The sequence below is a fragment of the Diabrotica virgifera genome, chromosome 6 (assembly GCF_917563875.1).
Source record: "Diabrotica virgifera virgifera chromosome 6, PGI_DIABVI_V3a".
NCBI lineage: Eukaryota > Metazoa > Arthropoda > Insecta > Coleoptera > Chrysomelidae > Diabrotica > Diabrotica virgifera.
This window is the reverse complement of record NC_065448.1, coordinates 191,221,523-191,249,485: the sequence shown is the minus strand read 5'-3', so window position 1 is coordinate 191,249,485 and position 27,963 is coordinate 191,221,523. Positions and strand designations below refer to the sequence as shown.

The following is a 27,963-nucleotide window of genomic DNA, read 5'->3' as shown; positions in this document are numbered from 1 at the left end:
GGTCTTTTCATGTATATTAAGAAAATCACTGACCAAATGTGTTACGGTCATTATTTATGGCTGAAAACAACAAAAAACTACAAATTCTCAATGTACTATATTGACACAAAATGTACTTATATGGTACCAAAAAAGGCCTTATACAGAACATTGTGTTAAAACAGACATCACAACGTAATTCGTCATTCAAAATCCTTTAATTTGATGGGTCATACATTGATTTCTGATTATCCGTTCCAAAGATACAAATATTTGTACAAAATTATGAAAAATCGAATAATTTGAAATATTTACAAAAATATTTTAAGTTGTTTGTTAACATGCCGGGTGTGTATGGTTGATAAGAAAAGAGTGCAGACGTTATTTTTGTTAATATTAACCTCCAAAGATATGACAAGCCACAATGCTAAAAGTCCGGATGTAGTCGGATGAGAACATGTAACCGCAGTTGTTATTTGTGTAAATGTTATCACATATTTTTAAAACTATAAGGTCTTGTTTTTGCAAAACACATTCAAACATTTGATCACGTTCATGCTGTGTGAATTTCGCCTATAAATACTGAAACAGACGAGCATATACCACAGTCGACATCTGACAGTTTCTACAGTATAGTTGCAGTGTTCAGTGGAAAATATTCAATTAAGGTAAGAGATTTTGCTGTTTATTTTACATATGGTTTTTATGAATTTATTGGTTTGCTATTTTTGTTAAATAATTTGGATGTACATGTGTTTCCTTTCATCTATGGGTAATACTGGTTTTAATTCTCTCTTCCCAACTTGTTTGCAGGTCTTCTAGGTATCTATATATATACTTCTCTTAAAATAAAATGTGTGTACTATAGGTGATTTTATTCTTATATTCAATGTGATTTATTATAGTAATTTTATTACTTGTTTTTATCATATCGTAGGATGTATCTGTCGCTAATATTTTTAACTGATTTTACGTTTTATCCCTAAAATAATAATAGCTGTTTATGACTCATTTCTACTGTACTTTTTTCATCTTTTAATATTTCCTTGTTACATAAATAAATGAGGTAGGTTTTTACATTAAGATAATCATATTTTACTATTTAGTTCTTATTTTCTAATACTTTCATGGTCTAGAATCCGCATATGGCCCGGAATCGGTATGCCGATACGGGGGGGCCACTTTCATGCATCAAAATCACCATGTGGCTCAGAATCGGTATGCCGATACGTGGTCACTTTCATGCACCAGATTCCAGCTCATCATGAGCCAGAAGCGGTAGGCGGATTCCAGCTCATCATGAGCCAGAATCGGTATGCCGATACGGGGGCCACCAAAATAGCCATGTGGTCCCGAATCGGTGGTATGCCGACTCCCGGGCACTCAAGAATAGTAACTTTTTATGATACATTTAGCGCGGTACTCCGTCTTCTTTTAGCACATATTTCTTGTTATCTGCATTAGGATAATAGTATTTTACCGTTTAGTTCTTATTTTCTAATTTGATTTATAAATTTGTTTTATTTCATGTTTTTCAGGCATGTATGATGCAACACCTGTCCGTATATTTCTGAACAATTTTATGATTTATTTCAGTATCTTTTTATGCCGCATTCTATCGTACTTTTGTTTTTCAACAATATACAATGAAGCGTAGCTGTCATTTATATTTTATATACGACCAAGCGTAGCTGGTATTTATTTTTAACAGTGTGATAATAATCGTGTTGCATTTTCTATTTTATGTACGACTCAACTTATTTTTATTTTTAAAAATATATTGACACTCTTTGTAATGCATTGGGTTAGTAAATAAGAGACAATATGAGTCATTTTATTATTTTATTTAAATTTTTTTATGCTAGTACATTATTACAGTTTTTAATTAAAAACTAAATGCCCTAGTCGATTTATTTTAACATTTTTATCCAGAGGTCCAACGACATAATGGTTAAACGATGATGTCTCGTAATCTATGCTTGTGCGCTGTTTAAATTGTCGGTCAGAGCGTTCAACACTCTTACGATGTTTTTTCTCAGTTTTCCGAACATTTTCACAGGGGCTTCGACGCATGTTTGAGTTATTTTTAAACAAAGGTTTTATGATCTTATTAAATTTATCCGGGAATGCTTGATGTCTCAAATATCCTCGGGAATCTCTATGAACACCTGTGACTTCTAATATTTTTTTTATAGTTTAGGCTATCATTTGGTGTAAAGTCTTGAGGATACATATAAAATTATAACAGTATATAGCCCACAAGTAGCCTTGTACTTGCTATCGTTAATCAGTATATTCTTAGGAGCAAATTTGATTTCCATATCACCCATTAGCCATTTATCAGTTTTCCAAACATAGTGTGGACCATAAGCTCTATCAAGGTCTGGTGAATGATGCCAATATTTTTGAAGGTGTTCATCTTCTTCTTCATCTGTGCTTTCTTCATCCTTCTGGCGCATATTTCTCAAACGATTGTTTTGGTGTCCGCTGGTCTCTTCATGCTTCTCTGTCTGATGTGAAGTTTTCAGATAATTGTTTAGTTCTCCAAGAGGTTCAGTACTAGGTGTTAAAACTGTTTTGAGTTGTTGTTCACGTTGCGTTATTATTTTGAGTGAATTATACTTTTTCTAATAACTTAGCAAGCTGCTTGACACGATGTTCACCGTTAATTTTCTTGTATCTGAATGCCGTTTCTCTAGTTAACACCTTTATCTATATCCGCTGACTCGCATCTGACATATAGCTAACATGCATCTGGCATACATCTGACTTGCATCTGACTAACATCTGACTTGCATCTGACTTGGCGCTAACCGTTAAATTATCGCTGTATAACCTCAGACATAACGCTGAATCATAGTTTACTTCATGCAGTAATCACGTGACACAGAACGTCACAGTAACTAACAGAACGTGACAGTAACTAACAGAGCGTTACGTGAATGACGTAAATCACGTGACAGTACTCAACAGAACGTGACAGAACGTGACAGAACGTGACAGAACGTGACGTAAAATAACGTGACAGAACGTGTCAGCACCTAACTCTCTCTATCTCTCTCTCTCTCTTTCTCTGCTATCACACTTTCTTTGCGCTCAACAACCTTTTTGCTACAAGCATCAATGACGTACTTCCTATTAACAAGTGATATATTGTTTGTAACAATATAACCTAATTCTTTAATTATTTGTTTTATAGCTAAGTAGGTCATTGTCAATAACTGAGTTGTATATAAAAAACAATTACTTCAAAAATTTATTTATTTTTTCCTAAGTATCTTTGCTACAGTAATAAAAATATTTTTTTCGTATTTCCAGCAGACCTGCAGGAGCCTCTTTAAAATAGGCAGTCGTCGATTTGCTTTTCTGAAAATCATAATAAATATTCTACATTTTTATGTCTTCGCCGCTTTTACACATAACATTCCTTTTTTCATCGTAAATTCTATTTGATGAGGTAGATGATGTTTTGTAATTGCATCTGTTGGGTCGTATACTAGTTCGTATGTTCATTCCAGAAATGAGGCGTAATTACAATTCCATTTGAGTAGAACTTTGCACCTACTACCACCTCTGTCTTATCCCATACTGGCTGGCAACTTCATGAAATATTAAACTAGCCGGTAAACACACGCCTGCGTAGCTGGCTCGAATAAATTCTTGCTCGTTACATGTCTTAATCAAGTTTAACTGAATGTGCTGTTTCATACTGGAGCAACTGCTGTGCCTGCTTTGACGGTTATTCGAAGAATGAAAACTTATTGTGTTATCGAGTGTGTTAGTGATGAAAGTGGCGGGAGTTTTCTCGCCGAAATGTTATGCAAATCTAACTGAACAGTTTTCAATGTCGTGTTTATTCATCATATCTCGATATATGTATATCGGTTCTCTTCATACATTTTCCACATCTTTCGCTAAGTAGCTGACATCTATCATAATTATGTTGCCCATTTTTCAAATATTTTCGTAACTAGACCAGGAAGAAGAATTATATGAAACCCACTTTCAATTCCTAACCATGAATCCTTCTTGTGATAGAATGATGAAGAATTAACTATGAATGAGTCGACTTATAATTTTATGTGCCTGCTCCAATCTAATCATCACAAAGTATCTTTTACTTTCTGGTAATATTTGTTCTAAGTTGGCCGTACTGCTTCTTTTTATGTTGGTAGTACTGATACTTCCTTGAAAAATTAACCAAGTTTAATAAATGTCTTAAATGCAGCATTTTTACATTGATTCTTATGGAAGAACAAGCACAAATTCACACATTTCAGGGGCCTTCTGAGCATAACATAATACCATTTAGTTTTCCGTCCGACTAGAAGTATATTTAATACCTTACATTACGGCATTTTCTTCATTCTGTTTCAGATATTCCTAGCGTTCAGACGTGTGCTCTGGTGAGTTTTATATAGTTCAGAAGTGTGCTTTGGTGAGTGATATATTTTAAAAAATTTTTGATTTTTTGAAAATTTGTGGTTTTTATCACAATTTGTAGTTTTTTTTTTTCTGAAAATTTATTTTTGAGTTTTTTTGTTAATTCTCTAGTTTTACGAAAATTTTACATTTTAATTTAGCTTTGAATTTGCTTAAAATGTCTTTAATTGCTGATTTAATTGTTAAAATCGCATCCATCTTGGGATTAATCCCAAACAATTATAATGATGAAAAGATACGAGAAGGCCTCATGAAATGTAATAAGGCAATCAAAAATATCAGGGACTCTATGAGATATGCTAAGACAATGGGGGAGAAACAGCATTTGGAAGCCCAGATGCGGCAAGTGAAAACGCTACGAAATCAGTTAAAGGTCGAACAAAAGAAGGGGGCGGGATTTTTGAGTTTTTTTGTTAATTCTCTAGTTTTACGAAAATTTTACATTTTAATTTAGCTTTGAATTTGCTTAAAATGTCTTTAATTGCTGATTTAATTGTTAAAATCGCATCCATCTTGGGATTAATCCCAAACAATTATAATGATGAAAAGATACGAGAAGGCCTCATGAAATGTAATAAGGCAATCAAAAATATCAGGGACTCTATGAGATATGCTAAGACAATGGGGGAGAAACAGCATTTGGAAGCCCAGATGCGGCAAGTGAAAACGCTACGAAATCAGATAAAGAGTCATCCCATTGTACCCTATGCTTTGCAGTCTCCTTTGTAGGTGTCAGTCCCGCCCCCTTCTTTTGTTCGACCTTTAACTGATTTCGTAGCGTTTTCACTTGCCGCATCTGGGCTTCCAAATGCTGTTTCTCCCCCATTGTCTTAGCATATCTCATAGAGTCCCTGATATTTTTGATTGCCTTATTACATTTCATGAGGCCTTCTCGTATCTTTTCATCATTATAATTGTTTGGGATTAATCCCAAGATGGATGCGATTTTAACAATTAAATCAGCAATTAAAGACATTTTAAGCAAATTCAAAGCTAAATTAAAATGTAAAATTTTCGTAAAACTAGAGAATTAACAAAAAAACTCAAAAATCCCGCCCCCTTCTTTTGTTCGACCTTTAACTGATTTCGTAGCGTTTTCACTTGCCGCATCTGGGCTTCCAAATGCTGTTTCTCCCCCATTGTCTTAGCATATCTCATAGAGTCCCTGATATTTTTGATTGCCTTATTACATTTCATGAGGCCTTCTCGTATCTTTTCATCATTATAATTGTTTGGGATTAATCCCAAGATGGATGCGATTTTAACAATTAAATCAGCAATTAAAGACATTTTAAGCAAATTCAAAGCTAAATTAAAATGTAAAATTTTCGTAAAACTAGAGAATTAACAAAAAAACTCAAAAATAAATTTTCAGAAAAAAAAAAAACTACAAATTGTGATAAAAACCACAAATTTTCAAAAAATCAAAAATTTTTTAAAATATATCACTCACCAAAGCACACTTCTGAACTATATAAAACTCACCAGAGCACACGTCTGAACGCTAGGAATATCTGAAACAGAATGAAGAAAATGCCGTAATGTAAGGTATTAAATATACTTCTAGTCGGACGGAAAACTAAATGGTATTATGTTATGCTCAGAAGGCCCCTGAAATGTGTGAATTTGTGCTTGTTCTTCCATAAGAATCAATGTAAAAATGCTGCATTTAAGACATTTATTAAACTTGGTTAATTTTTCAAGGAAGTATCAGTACTACCAACATAAAAAGAAGCAGTACGGCCAACTTAGAACAAATATTACCAGAAAGTAAAAGATACTTTGTGATGATTAGATTGGAGCAGGCACATAAAATTATAAGTCGACTCATTCATAGTTAATTCTTCATCATTCTATCACAAGAAGGATTCATGGTTAGGAATTGAAAGTGGGTTTCATATAATTCTTCTTCCTGGTCTAGTTACGAAAATATTTGAAAAATGGGCAACATAATTATGATAGATGTCAGCTACTTAGCGAAAGATGTGGAAAATGTATGAAGAGAACCGATATACATATATCGAGATATGATGAATAAACACGACATTGAAAACTGTTCAGTTAGATTTGCATAACATTTCGGCGAGAAAACTCCCGCCACTTTCATCACTAACACACTCGATAACACAATAAGTTTTCATTCTTCGAATAACCGTCAAAGCAGGCACAGCAGTTGCTCCAGTATGAAACAGCACATTCAGTTAAACTTGATTAAGACATGTAACGAGCAAGAATTTATTCGAGCCAGCTACGCAGGCGTGTGTTTACCGGCTAGTTTAATATTTCATGAAGTTGCCAGCCAGTATGGGATAAGACAGAGGTGGTAGTAGGTGCAAAGTTCTACTCAAATGGAATTGTAATTACGCCTCATTTCTGGAATGAACATACGAACTAGTATACGACCCAACAGATGCAATTACAAAACATCATCTACCTCATCAAATAGAATTTACGATGAAAAAAGGAATGTTATGTGTAAAAGCGGCGAAGACATAAAAATGTAGAATATTTATTATGATTTTCAGAAAAGCAAATCGACGACTGCCTATTTTAAAGAGGCTCCTGCAGGTCTGCTGGAAATACGAAAAAAATATTTTTATTACTGTAGCAAAGATACTTAGGAAAAAATAAATAAATTTTTGAAGTAATTGTTTTTTATATACAACTCAGTTATTGACAATGACCTACTTAGCTATAAAACAAATAATTAAAGAATTAGGTTATATTGTTACAAACAATATATCACTTGTTAATAGGAAGTACGTCATTGATGCTTGTAGCAAAAAGGTTGTTGAGCGCAAAGAAAGTGTGATAGCAGAGAAAGAGAGAGAGAGAGATAGAGAGAGTTAGGTGCTGACACGTTCTGTCACGTTATTTTACGTCACGTTCTGTCACGTTCTGTCACGTTCTGTCACGTTCTGTTGAGTACTGTCACGTGATTTACGTCATTCACGTAACGCTCTGTTAGTTACTGTCACGTTCTGTTAGTTACTGTGACGTTCTGTGTCACGTGATTACTGCATGAAGTAAACTATGATTCAGCGTTATGTCTGAGGTTATACAGCGATAATTTAACGGTTAGCGCCAAGTCAGATGCAAGTCAGATGTTAGTCAGATGCAAGTCAGATGTATGCCAGATGCATGTTAGCTATATGTCAGATGCGAGTCAGCGGATATAGATAAAGGTGTTAACTAGAGAAACGGCATTCAGATACAAGAAAATTAACGGTGAACATCGTGTCAAGCAGCTTGCTAAGTTATTAGAAAAAGTATAATTCACTCAAAATAATAACGCAACGTGAACAACAACTCAAAACAGTTTTAACACCTAGTACTGAACCTCTTGGAGAACTAAACAATTATCTGAAAACTTCACATCAGACAGAGAAGCATGAAGAGACCAGCGGACACCAAAACAATCGTTTGAGAAATATGCGCCAGAAGGATGAAGAAAGCACAGATGAAGAAGAAGATGAACACCTTCAAAAATATTGGCATCATTCACCAGACCTTGATAGAGCTTATGGTCCACACTATGTTTGGAAAACTGATAAATGGCTAATGGGTGATATGGAAATCAAATTTGCTCCTAAGAATATACTGATTAACGATAGCAAGTACAAGGCTACTTGTGGGCTATATACTGTTATAATTTTATATGTATCCTCAAGACTTTACACCAAATGATAGCCTAAACTATAAAAAAAATATTAGAAGTCACAGGTGTTCATAGAGATTCCCGAGGATATTTGAGACATCAAGCATTCCCGGATAAATTTAATAAGATCATAAAACCTTTGTTTAAAAATAACTCAAACATGCGTCGAAGCCCCTGTGAAAATGTTCGGAAAACTGAGAAAAAACATCGTAAGAGTGTTGAACGCTCTGACCGACAATTTAAACAGCGCACAAGCATAGATTACGAGACATCATCGTTTAACCATTATGTCGTTGGACCTCTGGATAAAAATGTTAAAATAAATCGACTAGGGCATTTAGTTTTTAATTAAAAACTGTAATAATGTACTAGCATAAAAAAATTTAAATAAAATAATAAAATGACTCATATTGTCTCTTATTTACTAACCCAATGCATTACAAAGAGTGTCAATATATTTTTAAAAATAAAAATAAGTTGAGTCGTACATAAAATAGAAAATGCAACACGATTATTATCACACTGTTAAAAATAAATACCAGCTACGCTTGGTCGTATATAAAATATAAATGACAGCTACGCTTCATTGTATATTGTTGAAAAACAAAAGTACGATAGAATGCGGCATAAAAAGATACTGAAATAAATCATAAAATTGTTCAGAAATATACGGACAGGTGTTGCATCATACATGCCTGAAAAACATGAAATAAAACAAATTTATAAATCAAATTAGAAAATAAGAACTAAACGGTAAAATACTATTATCCTAATGCAGATAACAAGAAATATGTGCTAAAAGAAGACGGAGTACCGCGCTAAATGTATCATAAAAAGTTACTATTCTTGAGTGCCCGGGAGTCGGCATACCACCGATTCGGGACCACATGGCTATTTTGGTGGCCCCCGTATCGGCATACCGATTCTGGCTCATGATGAGCTGGAATCCGCCTACCGCTTCTGGCTCATGATGAGCTGGAATCTGGTGCATGAAAGTGACCACGTATCGGCATACCGATTCTGAGCCACATGGTGATTTTGATGCATGAAAGTGGCCCCCCCGTATCGGCATACCGATTCCGGGCCATATGCGGATTCTAGACCATGAAAGTATTAGAAAATAAGAACTAAATAGTAAAATATGATTATCTTAATGTAAAAACCTACCTCATTTATTTATGTAACAAGGAAATATTAAAAGATGAAAAAAGTACAGTAGAAATGAGTCATAAACAGCTATTATTATTTTAGGGATAAAACGTAAAATCAGTTAAAAATATTAGCGACAGATACATCCTACGATATGATAAAAACAAGTAATAAAATTACTATAATAAATCACATTGAATATAAGAATAAAATCACCTATAGTACACACATTTTATTTTAAGAGAAGTATATATATAGATACCTAGAAGACCTGCAAACAAGTTGGGAAGAGAGAATTAAAACCAGTATTACCCATAGATGAAAGGAAACACATGTACATCCAAATTATTTAACAAAAATAGCAAACCAATAAATTCATAAAAACCATATGTAAAATAAACAGCAAAATCTCTTACCTTAATTGAATATTTTCCACTGAACACTGCAACTATACTGTAGAAACTGTCAGATGTCGACTGTGGTATATGCTCGTCTGTTTCAGTATTTATAGGCGAAATTCACACAGCATGAACGTGATCAAATGTTTGAATGTGTTTTGCAAAAACAAGACCTTATAGTTTTAAAAATATGTGATAACATTTACACAAATAACAACTGCGGTTACATGTTCTCATCCGACTACATCCGGACTTTTAGCATTGTGGCTTGTCATATCTTTGGAGGTTAATATTAACAAAAATAACGTCTGCACTCTTTTCTTATCAACCATACACACCCGGCATGTTAACAAACAACTTAAAATATTTTTGTAAATATTTCAAATTATTCGATTTTTCATAATTTTGTACAAATATTTGTATCTTTGGAACGGATAATCAGAAATCAATGTATGACCCATCAAATTAAAGGATTTTGAATGACGAATTACGTTGTGATGTCTGTTTTAACACAATGTTCTGTATAAGGCCTTTTTTGGTACCATATAAGTACATTTTGTGTCAATATAGTACATTGAGAATTTGTAGTTTTTTGTTGTTTTCAGCCATAAATAATGACCGTAACACATTTGGTCAGTGATTTTCTTAATATACATGAAAAGACCTTTCTAATGATATATTGCACGGGGCACTTGGTGCAAAATTGAGCGAATTAGGATTTGCTAGAGATCAAACTGCGATAAGAGATTTTTCTATGCTAATGGCTTTGTTTTAACGTCAATAACAATAAATAAGCATTTACAGCTCAACCAAGTTATCCCTTAGGCCGTTATGGCAATGTACCATGTATCTTCGGAACGGATAATCAGAAATCAATGTGTGACCCATCAAATTAAAGGATTTTGAATGACGAATTACGTTGCGGTGTCTGTTTTAACGCCATGTCATGTATAACGCCCTTTTGACACATTATCGTTTATTATTTGCCTGATATGTCGAATCTCATCGTATGACACCTCAAATTACAGGATTTTGAATGACAAATTACGTTAAGATGTCTGTTTTAACACCATGTTATGTATAAGGCCTCTTTGGCACTCTATCATATGCTTTATGTGATTATTTATAAATTGATTCTTATATTATGGATCAGTGTATTGTTGTATGCAAACAAGGATGGATGTGTTTTTTAATGTGTGTGCTACTGCTGCGTTGCATGGCAACAGCAGATACCTTTTCCTTTTTAAGGTTTTTTTAACCGCATAAGTGAGTGGATAAATGAAAAAAGTTTTATTTTTATCATTTCTTTATCTCTTCATTCATTTTATTATACCCCATATTTCTATTGGGCGATATCAAAATAGGATTAATAACCATGGCAGTTTCATGCATCTTTATGTATTGTCATTGTAAGCTACACCATCTATTATTTACAAGTACATTAAACGTGTAAGAAATAAGACAAGATATATTTTATATAAATTTATTATGGATATCTAAACATTACATTATAATTCATTAAGCCGTGATTAATACATTTGCTTTTTAAAAAAAGCCGTTCAGATTCTTCGTTGGAGCAGAACGCAGTGAATTCATTATTTTTCTTTATGTGATGTATAAGTTTGCATGCATATCCTCTTCTCCGATGATTAGGTAAAGTGTATACGTATTCTAATACTCTTGGTACATCATGTTGTCCAAGTGGATCAAAGTCACGTTTCGATAAGAGTACAAATGATGCTGGTACTCCGCTGACATAAAAGATGTAGCAGGTAACTTTTGTGTTTGTCATCCATTGATCAATAAGTATATCATCTACATTTAACTGCTTAATTTTTCTGACTGCGTTCGGACCTCTGAACAACTCAATTTTTTCCATCTTGCTTCATCGATTGATTGAATGATACTGATTTTTGCTTTATTCATTCTATCATGTATCTGTGAATTTTGAAGGAGTGGGGGAACGTCATAGTATTCTATCGCGTATCTGTGAATTTTCCATGAGTGGGGGAACGTCATAGTATTCTACACCGAAGGTTTATATATCATATAAACGTTGTATACATTATTATGTTCCGTTTACGGAAGGATTAGAGTTAATAATAACCATAAAAACTAGATGGCAAATGTAGTCTCCTATATATTGAATAGACGATTATTTAACTATAAAAGTAAAATACCAACCTACATAATATTACCCTCCTTGCCGTAGATAAAATACAGTATGCGAATCGCAATACCATTTTTTTTTTGTTTGGTGATTTTCATGATACTACCCAACTTTCCGTAGAAAAGACTTGTACATGAGATGTTTGCTGGTTTGGCCACAGCGTATGAATGGTATATGTTCATTGTAGGAATGTATGATTGGAGGGAGATCGAGGATGTTTGTTGGTCATACTGTAAGTATGGTATACGTTGTTCTAGATGGCTTGGGCATAGTTACATGTTGCAGCCGACAGGTGGCGATTTGTATGACGAGATTATCAACTGTGATAGGATGTTTGATGGATTGGTCATACTGTAAGTATGGTATACGTTCTTCTAGATGGCTTGGGCATAGTTACATGCTGCAGCCGACAGGTGGTGATTTGTATGACGAGATTATCAACTGTGATAGGATGTTTGATGATTTGGTCATACTGTAAGAATGGTATACGTTCTTCTAGATGGCTTGGGCATAGTTACATGTTGCAGCCGACAGGTGGCATGATTAGGCGAAGAACTGTAATAGACGTGGAATCCCCATTAAGTTGACAGGTCAAAATATCTCCAATAGCAACAAATATATCACCGTTTTGGCAATGTTGCCATGTTTCTCCTTTCCTTCAACGTCTGTTGCGTTAAAATCAATAGCAACGAAGATATAGTGCTGTTTTGTCATTGCTGACATCTTTGTTTTTATGTTAACATATTCAATATCCCCTCTTTTTCCAACAAGACCTTATTCACAAAAATTGAACTAATAGACACGAAGATACGATATAGTGCCGTTTTGGCAATGTCTTTGCGTTTGTTTTTCATGTTAACATATTCCTTGAACCTTCCACTTTCCAACAAGACCTCATACACGATGATCGAGCTAGTAGAAACGAAGATACGATATAGTGCCGTTTTGGCTATGCCGCCATCTTTGTTTTTTTTTTTTGTGTTAACGTATTCGTCACCCCCTCCCCTTTCCGGTGATACCTCACACGTCACGATCGGACCAGTAACAACGGAGATATGCTTTAGTGCCGTTTTGCCTATGCCGCCATCTTTGTTTTTTGTGTTAACGTATTCATCACCCCCTCCCCTTTCCGGTGATACCTCACACGTCACGATCTGACGAGCAGTCGCGCCTCCACCACAAAAAGCGTCAAAAATGACCAGAATGGACCTTAAAATTTCTTATGGAGATTTACATGTAAAAAAGCGTCAAATTGCGCTAGAACTGTTGCTGCCCCTTTACTCCGGAACGAAAGTAGATAGAGAGTTGCTTCCGGCGGCCTATTTTATTGCTAATTAATTGCTAATTTAGTACGCAAAACAAAAATGTATTGCTTCATCACCTTCAGAGGTGGCCATTCCAGTTTAATATTAAGCTAGAAAGGCCAACATTCATATATCCGGAACGAAAGTAGATAGAGTGTTGCTTCGGGTGGCCTATTTCATTGCTAATTAATTGCTAATTTATTACGCAAAACAAAAATTTATGCTTTCATCCCCTTCAGAGAAACAGGTGGCCATTCCAGCTTAATATTAAGCTAGAAAGGCCAACATTCATATATCCGGAACGAAAGTAGATATAGGGTAGCTTCCGGCGGCATATTTTATTGCTAATTAATTGCTGAAAGATTGAGTTTACAAGAATTTACAAACTCACCCCCTTCCACCCCTACCGTTATCATCATTCCCCGGAATCCACAAAAAGTGAAAATAACCAGTTTAAAGAGCTAAAACCAAGTACGTATTTTTTGCTCATTAATTACTACATGTCTAAGCCAAAAATCAATGTTTTGCTTGCTCCCCTAACGAGCCACAATGGCTGCAGCGGTTTAATACTTAAGGCTGCAATACTCAACACTCCTATTTCAGGAAAGAAAGCAGATAGAGGCTCGCTTCTGGCGGCATATTTAATTTTTAATTAATTGCTGAAAGATGGGTTATACCAGTATTTACAAACTCACCCCCTCTAACCCCTACCGTTATCATCGTTCCACGGATTTCACAAAGCGTGAAAATAATCAGTTTAAAAACTTAAAACCAAGTGGGTATTTTTTTCTAATTAACGGCTGCAGGTCTACGCCAAAAACCAATTTTTTGCTTCATCCCCTAACGAGAAACAATGGCTACTGCGGTTTAATTCTTAAGCTACAATACCCAACACTCCTATTTCAAGAACGAAAGCAGATAGAGCGACCCTCTATCTGCTTTCGTTACTGAAATAGGAGAATTGAGTGTTGTAGCTTAAGTATTCAACCGCAGTAGCCATCTTTACTGGTTAGGGGATGAAGCGATAAAATCAAATTTGGCGTAGACCTGCAGCAGTTGCTTAGGAAAAAAATACCCACTTGGTCTTAGATTTTTAAACTGGTAATTTTCACTTTCTGTGAAATCCGTTGAGCGATGATAATGGTAGGGGTTGGACGGGATGAGTTTGTAAATTCTGGTATACCCAATCTTTCAGCAATTAATTAGCAATAAAATATACCGCCGAAAGCTACTCTCTATCTACTTTCTTTCCATAAATATGAATGTTGGCTCTTCTAACTAAATATTAAGCTAGAATTGCCACCTGTTTCTCTAAAGGGGTTGAAGCTATAAATTTGTAATTTGCGTAATAAATAAGCAATTAATTAATAATAAAATAGGCCGCCAGAAGCGACGCTCTATCTGTTTTCGTTACTGAAACAGGAGAATTGAGTATTGTAGTATTCAACCGAATTAGCCATTGTTGCTCGTTAGGGGATGAAGCAATAAAATCGTTTTTGGTGTAGACCTGCAGCAGTTGCTAAGGAAAAAAATACCCACTTGGTCATAGGTTTTTAAACTAGTAATTTTGACTTTCTGTGAAATCCGGGGAATGAGAACAACGGTGGGGGTTGGAGGGGGTGTGTTTGCAAATTGTTGTATACCATATCTTTCAGAAATTAATTAGCAATAAAATATGCCGCTGGAAACGACCCTCTATCTGTTTTCGTTCCTGAAATAGGAGTGCTGGATATTGTAGCATAAGGATCAAACCGCAGTAGCCATTGTTTCTCGTTAGGGGATGAAGCAAAAAATTGGTTTTTGGCGTAGACCTGCAGCTGTTAATTAGAAAAAAATACCCACTTGGTTTTAAGTTTTTAAACTGATTATTTTCACTCTTTGTGAAATCCGTGGAACGATGATAACGGTAGGGGTTGGAGGGGGTGAGTTTGTAAATTCTGGTATACCCCATCTTTCAGCAATGAATTAAAAATTAAATATGCCGCCAGAAACGACCCTCTATCTGCTTTCTTTCCTGAAATAGGAGTGTTGAGTATTGTAGCCTTAAGTATTAAACCGCAGTAGCCATTGTGGCTCGTTAGGGGAGGAAGCAAAAAATTCATTTTTGGCTTAGACCTGTCGCAATGAATAAGCAAAAAATACGTACTTGGTTTTAGCTCTTTAAACTGGTTATTTTCACTATTTGTGGATTCCGGGGAATGATGATATCGGTAGGGGTTGAAGGGGGTGAGTTTGTAAATTCTTGTAAACTCAATTTTTCAGCAATTAATTAGCAATAAAATAGGCCACTGGAAGCAACTCTCTATCTACTTTCGTTCCGGATATATGTATGTTGGCCTTTCTAGCTTAATATTAAGCTGGAATGGCCACCTGTTTCTCTGAAGGGGATGAAGCAATAAATTTTTGTTTTGCGTAATAAATTAGCAATTAACTAGCAATAAAATAGGCCACCGGAAGCAATTCTCTATCTACTTTCGTTCCGGATATATGAATGTTGGCCTTTCTAGCTTAATATTAAGCTGGAATGGCCACCTGTTTCTCTGAAGGGGATGAAGCAATAAATTTTTAATTTGCGTAATAAATTAGCAATAAAATAGCAAAAAAATATGGGGTGTGTTTCATGGCTCCCTTATGAAATGGTCTTTCTAGCTTAATAGACATCATAAAACAAGCTGTGAATACAGATAACGACAAACTGCTATATTTTCTCGCTATACGCTGACCTACAAAATATCAAGTCGCCGGTCTGGAAGAAAAATGACGTAACTGCAAAAAGCCAAATTCCTCAGGAGAGCAAAAAACGATTTTAAATATTTAAAATAGGGATTAAATGAGGAGTAATGGCCCATGAGCAGCGGTATGGCATTTATCCTTTCAATGGTGGCTTTTATTTTCATCACTATTGGTTCGAATTTTATTATCTTAATTTAATCCCCCTATTTTCAACCCTACCTACAGTTGCGTCATTCTTAATATTAAAATTTTTCTGCACAAAAAACGGTTTTTAAATATTAATATGCCGTTTATTCTTACAGCGATGACTTATATTTTTATACCTATTGGGCCAAATTTCATTATCTTAACTTAATCCCCCCATTGTCAACCCTATTTACAGTTGCGTCATTATTCATCTGAAACAAGGTCTAAAATGGCGCGTATCTCAATAACAACGCAAGTACCCTATAGTGGCTCAGCACAAAGTTACAGTTCCGTCGCTTTTGTAGCAAATGTTCACAGTATTTTACAAGTTATTTACGCAATAAAGAGGAATTGACAAGATTTGCAGTTACGTCGTCTTCTTCCGGACCGGTGTACTCTTAAAACATATTTTAGAAGGTATCAATATTGTATTCATTGTTTAGTTAACACAAAACATAAATATATTATATAGGGGAGTGCAATTAGGACGAAAATATGCATTGTTTCGGAAAAATTCAAACAAGCTTATATTTTTCTAAAAATTTTTTTGTTAGTTTATACAGGGTGTCCTAAAAATATTGGTCATAAATTATACCACAAATTCTGGGGTCAAAAATAGGTTGATTGAACCTTACTTACCTATATACAATGGTGCACACAAAAAAAGTTACAGCCCTTTGAAGTTACAATTTACAAAATGAAAATAGATTTTTTTTAATATATCGAAAACTCTCAGAGATTTTTTATTGAAAATGGACATGTGGCATTTTTATGGCAGCAACATCTTAAAAAAAAATTAAAGTGAAATTTGTGCACCCCATGAAAATTTTATGGGGGTTTTGTTCCCTTAAACCCCCCAAACTTGTATGTGCGTTCCAATTTAATTATTAGTGTAGCACCATTAGTTAAACACACTGTTTTTAAAACATTTTTGCCTCTTAGTACTTTTTCTATAAGCCAGTGTTTATCAAGATATTTTGAATACTTGTCGAATCCACCACATATTTGTTACGATTATAGAGACCTGTTAATAATCTGAAAATGTATTTATAATTTACATTTTTAGGTATATTTTGAAAAGAAGCTACATCTCGATAAAAGGTGACTTATGAAAAAAAGACTAAGCGGCAAAAGTTTTAAAAACACTGTGTTTAACTAATGGTACCACAATAATAGTTTAATTGGAACGTACACAAACATTTGGGGGGTTTAAAGGAACAAAACCCCCATAAAATTTTTACGTAAATATATTGAAAAAGAAGCCGTATCTCGATAAAAACTGACTTATCGAAAAAATACTAGGGTGCAAAAAAGTTTTAAAAACGTTATGTTTAACTAATGGTACCACAATAATAAATTAATTGGAACGTACACAAAAGTTTGGGGGGGTTTAAGGGAACAAAATCCCCATACATTTTTTATGGGTGGACAAATTTCACTATAATTTTGTTTTAAGATCTTCCTACCATAAGAATGTTACATATCCATTTTCAATAAAAAATCTTTAATAGTTTTCGATATATTAAAAAAAATCGATTTTCATTTTGTAACTTCAAGGGGCTGTAACTTTTTTTATGAGCACATTTGTATCAAGGTAAGTTAGGTTCAATCGAACTATTTTTGACCCCAGAATGTGTGGCATAATTTATGACCAATCTTTTCGGGACACCCTGTATACATGTTAAAGTAAAAAGTTCTACCCGCATATTTGGCCGCCAATTATTGTTTATTAATTGTTTAAACAATAACAATTATTTTGTATAAATAATTTTAAAAATATCATTGAATTCATCATTTTACTTTGATCAAATATGTCTCTATTTTGTTTTTGATTATGCTGAATCCGAATATGGCATTACAATTTAAAAATTCTTATACAGAAGCTCTTATACAGTATGTCTGCGTAGCTAGGAACCACATGCAAAACTTTTTTATTATCAATTTTATGAAAAAAAGTTATTCTTCATAAAATTCTCTGGATAGTCAAAAATTTAAAACTCAACCGTCACATATCAAATTTTATCAATTTTATACGAGTTATGTCAAAAATATAAATTTCGTTAAAGAGTAAAGTACCTTCATATTTCAGAATATATCAAAAAATACTATTATGAAAAGTTGTTTGAAATTAAAAACTGTGTTTTAATATACAATTATATTATTCTAACCGAAAATTTTTTTTTTCTCAAATTACGGATACCCATCATCATTTTATTACAATTCTGGTAACTAGTTTATTACCAATTTTACAAAAAAAAGTTGTTCTTCATAAAATGCTCTACCTGGTCTAAAATTTAAGATACAACTAACAGATATCAAACCTTTGCAATTTTATACGAGGTAGGTAAAAAATATTAATTTTACTTGAGAGTTAAGCGCCTTTATTATTCACAATATTTCAATTAGATGGATGTAATTGAACACTGAAACATATTTTTTATTTCCAAACAACTTTTTTTAATAACAATTTTCGATATTGTGAAATATAAATTACTTTACTCTTGAGTGAAATTCATATTTTTTGACATACCTCGTATAAAATTAATAAAATTTGACATTTGATGGTTGCGTCTTAGATTATATATAATGCAGAGTATTTTATAAAGAATAACTTTTTTTCGTAAAACTAATAATAAAAAAGTTATCAATAGGTTTCAAGTTACTCAGACATACTGTATAAGAGCTAAAAAAAAATTTTTTATTGAACATTAATTTTTAGGTAAGTTTTATAAAAAAAAAGTTTTGATCACTTTTTATGAACATTGTTTTAACTGGTAATTTTCGGTTTGGGTATTACATTTTTGTTATCTTTCTTAATTTTCTCAAAAAGAAATAGTATATTTCATTTTAAAGTAAAATAATTCAGTGCATTTTAAAGACTACATCATAAGCTTTAAAAAAGCACCTATAGAACTGTAGTATATCTGTTCAAGCTTGAGTAATATCGTCTTAAAATGGTGGTAATTCTGTAAAACTACGAAGTTTTCAAAAATTACATTTTTTAAACGTCGTATCATTTGAATTAAATTTTTGAGATTTTTTTTAAGAGAAACATCGTTTAGTAAGATGTCTGTAAGGTAATCTGTGCAAAATTGAGAGTTTTATAAAGAAAAATTGTATTAGTTACACATTTTTAAATCATTTTTAAACCAAATTCATGTAAGTCTAACTTTCCGCCCACACCGTACTTATGCCCATACATTTTATTTCTTTTTATTACAACCATAAAATATCTAAATTATTCTTCTTTCATGATCAATTTGTAAAATTTCATTTGATGCATTAGTTAAAGAATTACATTAAAATAACTCAACCTTGCACTTCGCCGTACGCTAGTTTACAGTGCGCCAATGTTTGCGAGAAGGGTGACTTTAGAGTTATAAATAAAAAAATATAGAAGCTACAGATTTAATTTTAGAAAAATCTTCATACAAACTTTTTTTTGGAAATTTTCTGAATTTTTCAACGGTCAAGTCAGTTTTTTTCTATAACTTATATTTTCGGAGTTATTTAAAAAAAACATCTAATTTCGCAGTTCATTTGTTTAATGAAAAATGAAGCACCCACTTCTCGAGTAGAACTTTTCTAAATGTTGTTTATTAAACAATTCTTAATGAAATTACAAAAAGTTTTATCTCGTTTGATTTTTCCCGAAGTGAAAATTGATATGCACTCCCCTAATATTGTTACATATTTATATAAAAATGTTTTGTAATATTTTTTAAGCTATTTTATTTTACCTATAGACGAAAAAAAATGAAGTAATTTTCCACCATATCAACACCGTTATTTTTTATATTTTTTTTTCGATCTCATCAACTTGTTTATTCTATATCAATTATTGCGATTCATGTTTGATTTTATTATTTGGCCCAGTGAGTGATATAAAGTTACAAAAACGTTAATGAATTATTGAATGACAGTTTTTTATTACGGCCTCTAATATCGAAAAATAAAATAATTGGACAACGTTCTAAAGAAAGTGTGTAGAATAAGTAGGATAAAAAATGTTAAGTAGATAGATATAGGAAAAGATATTGTAAAATAAATGAGCAAAATTGGTGAATCGGCGAATGAGCCTTGAAGGGCCAGTAGTCATACAACTCCAAGGAAAAAAAATATTTTTTGTTCTATTGTGATCGATAATAGCCACTAGTTAATTGGTAAATATATTTGATTTTTATTCGATATTAATAATTATTTATTATTCGAATACAATATCGATTATTTAAAAATAAAATGATATTTGCTATTAACTGTAATAAGAAAGATATGATTTTTTAAATTTAAGTAGAAAAGGACAGACAGCTAAAACTAGATATAATCAAATATTTATTTAGCTAAGGTAATTATTTCGGCATTTTTGCAAATAAGAGTAGGTACAGTTTCTGTTGCAACAAAGATCAAAATATTTTTATAATATTTTTATTACAGGTAACCTTTGCAAGAATTCTTAAAAACTGTTTAAATTTGAACCAAATACTTAAAAGTGTTTTTCGTATAAAATTTTTCAATCAGCTCATATCTCATTTGTGTTTCCAAGTTAAGTATTTCAACATGTTTACTATTTTATAAGGGTTGTTATGGAGGGATTGAAGATTTAAGCAGCTTACCTCGTTTTTTTCTCTATATTTAGTAAAACGCAAAATAAAACATAATAATAATTATGATTTTTGACTTTATAAGTAAAGAAGTTAGCCGCAATGGAAGATTTTTCTGTCATATTTTAGAGATAATCTCTCTCTTCATTATAGCGAAATATATGCCGCTTTTGTTGTTTTGAATATAAAAAATTTAAAAAGACTTTTCCATCAGTTTTTAATTGCAACCTATTAATAAAGGCATTTTTAGCAAAAATGCAAGCTTTTTCGCCAGCAGTTAGACACTTAGACAGTAAAGTCGAAAAGCTGGTTCGTATGTTAAGATTGCATATTTTCACAATAATACTTTTAGTGCACCCTTAAATAGTTATAAAGGACGACGGGTTACAGGAGATACTAATTTGAAGAATTTTGGACTCAAAATCGAACCAAAATATATAGGCCGTCCGCTACTGCGGTAAAATGAACTACTCAAGGAATTGAAGATTTTCCAGAGATTACTGAATTGATATTTTTCACATTTAAATGAGGGTATGTGCTTACAGTATGAAAAGTTACCGAAAAATGCCGATTTTTTCCGAATTTAGATCATGTTTCATCTGAAAATGGCTAAGATGACCCTGCTATTTGAAAAAATGGAAAAATAGATGAAAAATCGTTTTTCATTCACATACGGTAGAGGTTGTGTGCTCAAACAAGGGAAAAAAGATTAACAAAGAGGGTTCATCTTATTTTCAGCATATTCTAGTATGAAAAACCTTTACTTACTGATACGCAGTTTGGTTTATGTACTAAAAACGCTGGAGAAAATACAAAAAAAACCTGTTTTCTCGAATTTTGAGCATTTTTTAGAGAGAAAATAGCAAATCTAAATGGAAAATCCTGCATTAAAAAAAAATGGAAAAACAATACATGCAATAGAATTATTTAAAAATTACTACGCCAAAAATTACGTATATAAGCAAATATTTTTTTATTTAAATATTTTTTCTGAACTCATCTTTGATCCAAAAATATAAACAAAAAATTACTCACAGTATTTTTGAGCACTAAGAGGTATGTTCATATTTTTTTTCAGATATTTTAAAGAAAAGGATCGTTCAGGAAATTATACACTTTTTGCATTAGGGGACACCTGGGACTATCTAGGAAGGTAAAAATTTGGCTAAGGAGTTCTATAAATATGTAAGTTCGATCGCCCCATCCCAAATAAGAATTCGACTTAGTGCAAATTTTATCACTTTATCACGATATAGCCTTTGTTCACTTAAGAAATTAGGCGTCATCAATAAGTAACTGTAATGAGTTCGATGTTAAATTTTATAAAATTTTATAACCAATAGTATTTATCTTTTTAACTTAAGCGATAAATTTTAAGTAATTATAATTTAACTAAAACTTATTAAAAGAAAGGTGTTACTGGTATTATAGAATCATTTTGGTCTTTGTTACTAAAAGGTGATCGTCTGGAACTTGCACGCCCAATGTGCAAGAAATCACACATGTGAAAATACAATTTTTTTCAGGACAATGACAGCCATTTGTTTCGTCTGCAATCTTCCGATTCTATCGCATCAAGTTGGTTTGGTATGGCAAGGTGGAAATGGATGGGACGATTTGGTTCGCGAACAGGTAAGACTCATACCAACAAGACATTTTGAATTACAGGTATAAGGGAGTTTTTGTAACTACGTAACGTAACGTATCTCACTATACGTAAAGCACTGACGTACGGTAAGAATGATGAAAAAAATAGGTAGTTTTTGTAACTGCCTAACGTAACGTAAAGTCATTTTTAAATTCCGTTGACATTAAAAAATAAAACAATGTTTACACAATATAGATACAATTAATATATAAATATAAAAAAGGTAAAGGTGAACGATGAAATTGTATGGTTTTAATTGCTTCTATTTAAATATAAAAATTAAATTATTGTGCCTACCTACATCAGAATTCCAGTATAATATAAATAGTTTGTTCATATTTTTTTGAAATTTATACTGAAATTAGGTCATTTGTTTATCTAGTTATTGTGGTGATCACTGTATTTCTTAAATACAAGATTTGATTGTTTTGCTTCATTAATAGATAACTTAAAAAACAATCAAATTTTAAAGTATGAAGTTCCAATTTCCAATAACAAACAGAATTATTTTACTCAAATAGACTAAATGAATATAACCTTAAATGTTTATACACGGGCAATCCTCTGATACTCTGATGAAATATGAAATGTTGATTTAGTCCAGAAAGCCACTGCGCATCCGCTAGGAAAAATATTCTGATTCGGATTTTTTGCACAATCTTACTCAAAATGGACCCCTTTTAACAAATTTGCATGTTGCCAGGACCAAAAGGTGGTCAAAAATTTTTTAAACGTTTTTTTTTTGTTTTTTTCCTAAAATTATTTCTTTTGCATGGAAAAAAGTTTTTTTTAGGTTTTTTGGATCATTCCAAACAGAAAAGGTCTTTAGTGACTTTTCTCTAAAAATGATAGTTTTTGCGAATTTTGAAAATTGCGAAATCGACCATTTTTATCCCTCAAAAACTATGTGAAAAACTAAAAATTTGAATGTTGCCAAAGTAGGTAGATATTCCTTAAACATCGATTGATGAAATCCCGAAGAGTTTTTTGCAATACAATATATTCAAAACTCCTTTTTTTTAATTGCTAATCAAGCGTGCGCGACACTATTTTCCACCGACAGTATGGTGCAAATGAAAGGAATAAATTCGTTATTTCGTAAAACGGCGACTTTCCCGAAACAGGTAGATTTTTATTTTTAAGTTGTGATATTGTGGCATATATGGTGTACTAGTGCCGTCATTCATCTGGACGTGATGACGTAATCGATGATTTTTTTAAATAAGAATAGGGGTCGTGTGCTAGCTCATTTAGAAGGTTCTTCAATTCTCTATCCAGTAATATAAACATTTACATAATTATTTATACAGGGTGTCCAAAAATTTTTATTAAATTAAATTATTTGAAAAAAAAGAAGTAGAAGGACACCCTGTATAAATAATTATGTAAATGTTTACATTACTGAATAGAGAATTGAAGAACATTTTCAAATGAGCTGCCACACGACCCCTATTCTTATTTAAAAAAATCATCGATTACGTCATCACGCACAGACGGATGACGTCACTAGGACATCATATATGCCAGAATATCATAACTTAAAAATAAAATTCGACCTGTTTCGGAATTTTTCCTTAAAGTCACCGGTTTAGGAAATAACGAATTTATTCCTTTCATTTGCACCATACTGTCGGTGGAAAATAGTGTGGAGCACGCTTGATTAGCAATTAAAAAACAAAGGAGTTTTGACAATTTTATTACAAACAACTCTTCGGGATTTCATCAATCGATGTTTAAAGAATATCTACCTACCTTGACAACATTCAAATTTTCAGTTTTTCACATAGTTTTTGAGGGTTAAAAATGGCCGATTTCGCAATTTTTCAATTTTTAATCGCTTATACAGGGTGTCCAGAAACTCTTCCGACAAACGAAGACAGGAGATTCCTCAGATAATTTTAAGACAATTTAACCCAATTCACCTAGTCCGAAAATGCTTCTTAAGGGAGCTAGAGCTCCTTGAAAATGGCGCCATGAAATTAGTTTTTCTTAAATACCTCCAGAACGCTTCTATTTCGAAAAACGAAAATTGGTAAGCTTATTTACTTTTCAGAGATGAATCGATTCCATCCATTGCAAATCTCTAGTACCGGTCATAGGCGTCCGCTTTGGGTAGAGCAACGGGTATTTTATCGCATAACTTTTTTGTCCTTAACTTTTATGCATTTTTGATACCGGATTATTAAATTGTGAGGTATTCTAGTACTAAAAGATACTCTTGTTTTAAGTCGGTAGGACACACCGTTTTCTAGAAAAATCGATTTGAAAGTTTTTCGTTTTTGGAATTTGAAAAAAAATTAAAAGAACTTTTCTAAAAAAAACGAAGTATTTTACCAACATAAAGTAAGAGTAACTTTTAGTACTCGAATACCTCATAATTTAATAATCTAGTGTCAAGAATGCTCAAAAATTCAAGACAAAAAAGTTATGCTATAAAATAACTGTTTACCTACCCAAAACGGACGCCTATGACCAGTACTAGAAATTCTCAATTAATGAAATCGATTTATCTCTGGAATATAAATAAATGTACCAGTTTTCGTCTTTCTAAACAGTTTTTATTGAATTTTTTTTTTATTTAAAAAGCGAAAAATTTTTTAAATCGATTTTTCTAGAAAACGGTGTGTCCTACCGATTTAAAACAAGAGTATCTTTTAGTACTAGAATACTTCAAAATTTCATAATCCAGTGTCAGAAATGCATAAAAGTTAAAGATAAAAAAGTTATGCGGTAAAATAACCGTTGCCCTACCCAAAACGGACGCCTATGATCGGTACTAGAAATATGCAATGAATGGATTAGATTTATATCTTGTAGATAAATACGCGTACCAATCTTTGTTTTTTCTAAATTGAAGCGTTCTGGAGGTATTTAAGAAAAACTAATTACAAGACGCCATCTTCAAAGAGCTCTAGCTCCCTTAGGAAGCATTTTCGGACTAAGTGAATTGGGTTAAATTATCTTAAAATTATCTGAAGAATCTCCTGTCTTCGTTTGTCGGTAGAGTTTCTGGACACCCTGTATGTCAAAAACTATCATTTTCAAAAACCTAAAAAAACTTTTTCCATACAAAAAAAAAAATAATTTTAGGAAAAAAACAAAAAAAAAAAACCTTTAAAAAATTTTTGACCACCTTTTGGTCCTGACAACACGCAAATTTGTTAAAAGGAGTCCTTTTTGAGTAAGATTGTGCAAAAAATCCGAATCAGAATATTTTTCCTATCGGATGCGCAGTGGCTTTCTGGACTAATTTGGTAGGTAAACGCCGTAATCTGGTAAGATCCGCTTGTGCATTCGGTAACTTTCGTCTCGATGGGGATGCGTCTGAACGTACGTATCAGAGCGTTGCTTTAGGTAATACGTATCGCGATACGGGAGTTCAAACATTAATGCGCAAGCGTATATGTCAAAATGATACGTTACGTTTACGTATTTGTGTGCACAAAAACTCCCTATTATAAAAATTTTGACCTGTTTAAAAACGTAATAATGCTAGAGAAGATTTAGAAATAATAGGGAACTGCGTCACATTGGTTTACATATAGGCGAGAGGCAGGCACCTGCACAATGACCAGTAGGTACTGACCACGGAGAGGTGAATGGACAATTTTAGACGTACTGTATGTTTTTGACGGTGCTGAAAACGAAAATGAGATTTATTTTGAAATTCATGCGGGGGAACATTGTCAAAATCGAAATTTTATCCTAAAATTAGAAAAAAATAAAATGACGTTTTTTTCCGTTTACCTCGCTACAACTCTGTTCCATTTTAATATTTTTTTCTGAAATTTTTACAGTATATGGCTCTCACATTTCTGAAGACAACGGTATCAATGTTCAAGCTTTAATCCTTATTCTGATATAGGTTATGAAATTTTCAAAGGAAAAGGTGCGGATTTGGGCATTGCCAAGTTTAATCGCAAAAGTTGAGAAAATTTAGCATTTTAATCACGTTTATGTTAAAGTAGAGAGTACAAAGAAGTTTTCTGGAAAATTTTAGATCAAAAGGTTTTATAAAAAAAACTAGTGCAACTTTTATTATCGACATTAAAAATCCCCAATATAACCGTTATTTTTCGAGATACTGACCATGGGATGTGAATGGGTAATAAAAAAAGTGAAATCACGTTTTTTGGGATTAACTCGCTACAACTCTGGTCCATTTTAATATTTTTTTCTAAGTTCACTATATGTTGCTCACTTTTTTGAAGACAATGGTATCTGTTTTAATCTTTTATCCTTATTATTGTAAAAGTTATATGAATTTTTAATGTACAAGGTTCAGACTCGTGAATTGCAAAGTTTAATCGCAAAAGTTGAGTGGCAAAATTTGAAATTTATCCTATAAATCACGTTTATGTTAAAACATAAAATGTTCAAAGAAGTTTTCTGGAAAGTTTTAGTTTCAAATGTTTTATAAAAAAAATGGACAACTTTTAATATAGACGTTATAAATCCCCAAAATAATGCCTATTTTTCTAGATATTGACCATGGGCGGTGAATGGCTAATTTTTGTCTTATTTTGTGTTTTCGATAGTGCTGACAATGAAAAACAGGTTTATTTTGAATTTTATGTGAGGGAAGAGGGAACATTGTTAAAATCGCAATTTTAACCTAAAAATATAAAAAAAATGAAGTCACGAATTTTTACGTATAACTCGCTACAACTCTGTTTCGTTTTAATATTTTTATCTGAAATTTCTGCAGCATATATTTCTCACTTTTGTGAAGACTATTAGTAATTATTGTAGTCTTTCAGTGTTTTCTTCATAAAAGTTATGAATCTTTAAAAATCAAAGGTACAGATTCGTGAATTGCAAAGTTAAATCGCCAAAATTAAGTGACAAAATATAAAATTTATTTATTTGATTACATTTATGTTAAACCATAGCGTTCAAAAAGTTTTATGGGGAGTTTTAGATCTAGATGTGTTATATAAAAATATGGTGCAACTTTTAATATAACAAAAAGGTGGTTTATTTTTTTTATTTTTAGGGGAAAATTGCGATTATGTTCTCCCACTAAAAATTCAAGACAAAATTTGATTTTCGTTTTCAGCATCATCAAAAACATAAAGTAAGACAAAAATTAGCCATTCACCACCAATGATCAGTATCTCGAAAAATTAGCGTTATTTTGGGGATTTATACCGTCGATGTTAAAAGTTGCACCATTTGTTTTCTATAAAACGTTTTGATCCAAAACTTTCCAGAAAACTTCTTTGTATTCATGTTTTAAGAAGAGTTCAATTTAAAATCTATATTTAAAATTTTTGTCAGTGAAATTTTGCGATTAAACTTTGCAATTCACGAATCTGCACCTTGTACTTTAAAAGATTCGTAACTTTTACAAACATAAGACTAAAGGCTTAAAGCAGAAACCATTGTCTTCAAAAAAGTGAGATATACAGGGTGTAACAAAAATACAGGTCATAAATTTAATCGCGTATTCTGGGACCAAAAATAGTTCGATTGAACCTAACTTACCTTAGTACAAATGTGCACGGAAAAAAAGTTACAGCCCTTTGAAATTACAAAATGAAAATCGATTTTTTCCAATATATCGAAAACTATTAGAGATTTTTTATTAAAAATGCACATGTGGTATTGTTATGGCAGTAATATCTTAAGAAAAAATTATAGTGAAATTTGGACACCCCATAAAAATTTTATGGGGGTTTGTGTCCTTTAAAC

The 27,963-nt window shown here is 32.5% G+C and overlaps 1 protein-coding gene and 4 long non-coding RNA genes across 5 annotated transcripts in view; 3 read left to right on the top strand and 2 right to left on the bottom strand.

The window, feature by feature from the left end:
• Nucleotides 1–160: 160 nt before the first annotated feature.
• Nucleotides 161–4,387, top strand: LOC126886600 (uncharacterized). Its single transcript, XR_007698710.1, has 2 exons — nucleotides 161–647; nucleotides 4,357–4,387. It is a non-coding gene; the product is annotated as an uncharacterized LOC126886600 (long non-coding RNA).
• Nucleotides 3,223–4,432, bottom strand: LOC126886602 (uncharacterized). Its single transcript, XR_007698712.1, has 2 exons — nucleotides 4,285–4,432; nucleotides 3,223–3,638 (listed from the first exon to the last, which is right to left on the bottom strand). It is a non-coding gene; the product is annotated as an uncharacterized LOC126886602 (long non-coding RNA).
• A 1,428-nt stretch (nucleotides 4,433–5,860) lies between these two features.
• On the top strand, nucleotides 5,861–7,070 carry LOC126886601 (uncharacterized). The gene is made up of 2 exons (XR_007698711.1): nucleotides 5,861–6,008; nucleotides 6,655–7,070. It is a non-coding gene; the product is annotated as an uncharacterized LOC126886601 (long non-coding RNA).
• LOC126886599 (uncharacterized) lies at nucleotides 5,906–10,132 on the bottom strand. The gene is made up of 2 exons (XR_007698709.1): nucleotides 9,646–10,132; nucleotides 5,906–5,936 (listed from the first exon to the last, which is right to left on the bottom strand). It is a non-coding gene; the product is annotated as an uncharacterized LOC126886599 (long non-coding RNA).
• Nucleotides 10,133–19,086: 8,954 nt separating this feature from the next.
• LOC114329260 (uncharacterized) overlaps nucleotides 19,087–27,963 on the top strand; it is a 94,222-nt gene continuing 85,345 nt past the window's right edge. Inside the window, exons 1-2 of the mRNA XM_050653133.1 lie at nucleotides 19,087–19,097; nucleotides 22,148–22,253. Coding sequence (XP_050509090.1) covers nucleotides 19,087–19,097; nucleotides 22,148–22,253 — 117 coding nt within the window. The remainder of the gene's footprint in view (nucleotides 19,098–22,147; nucleotides 22,254–27,963) is intronic.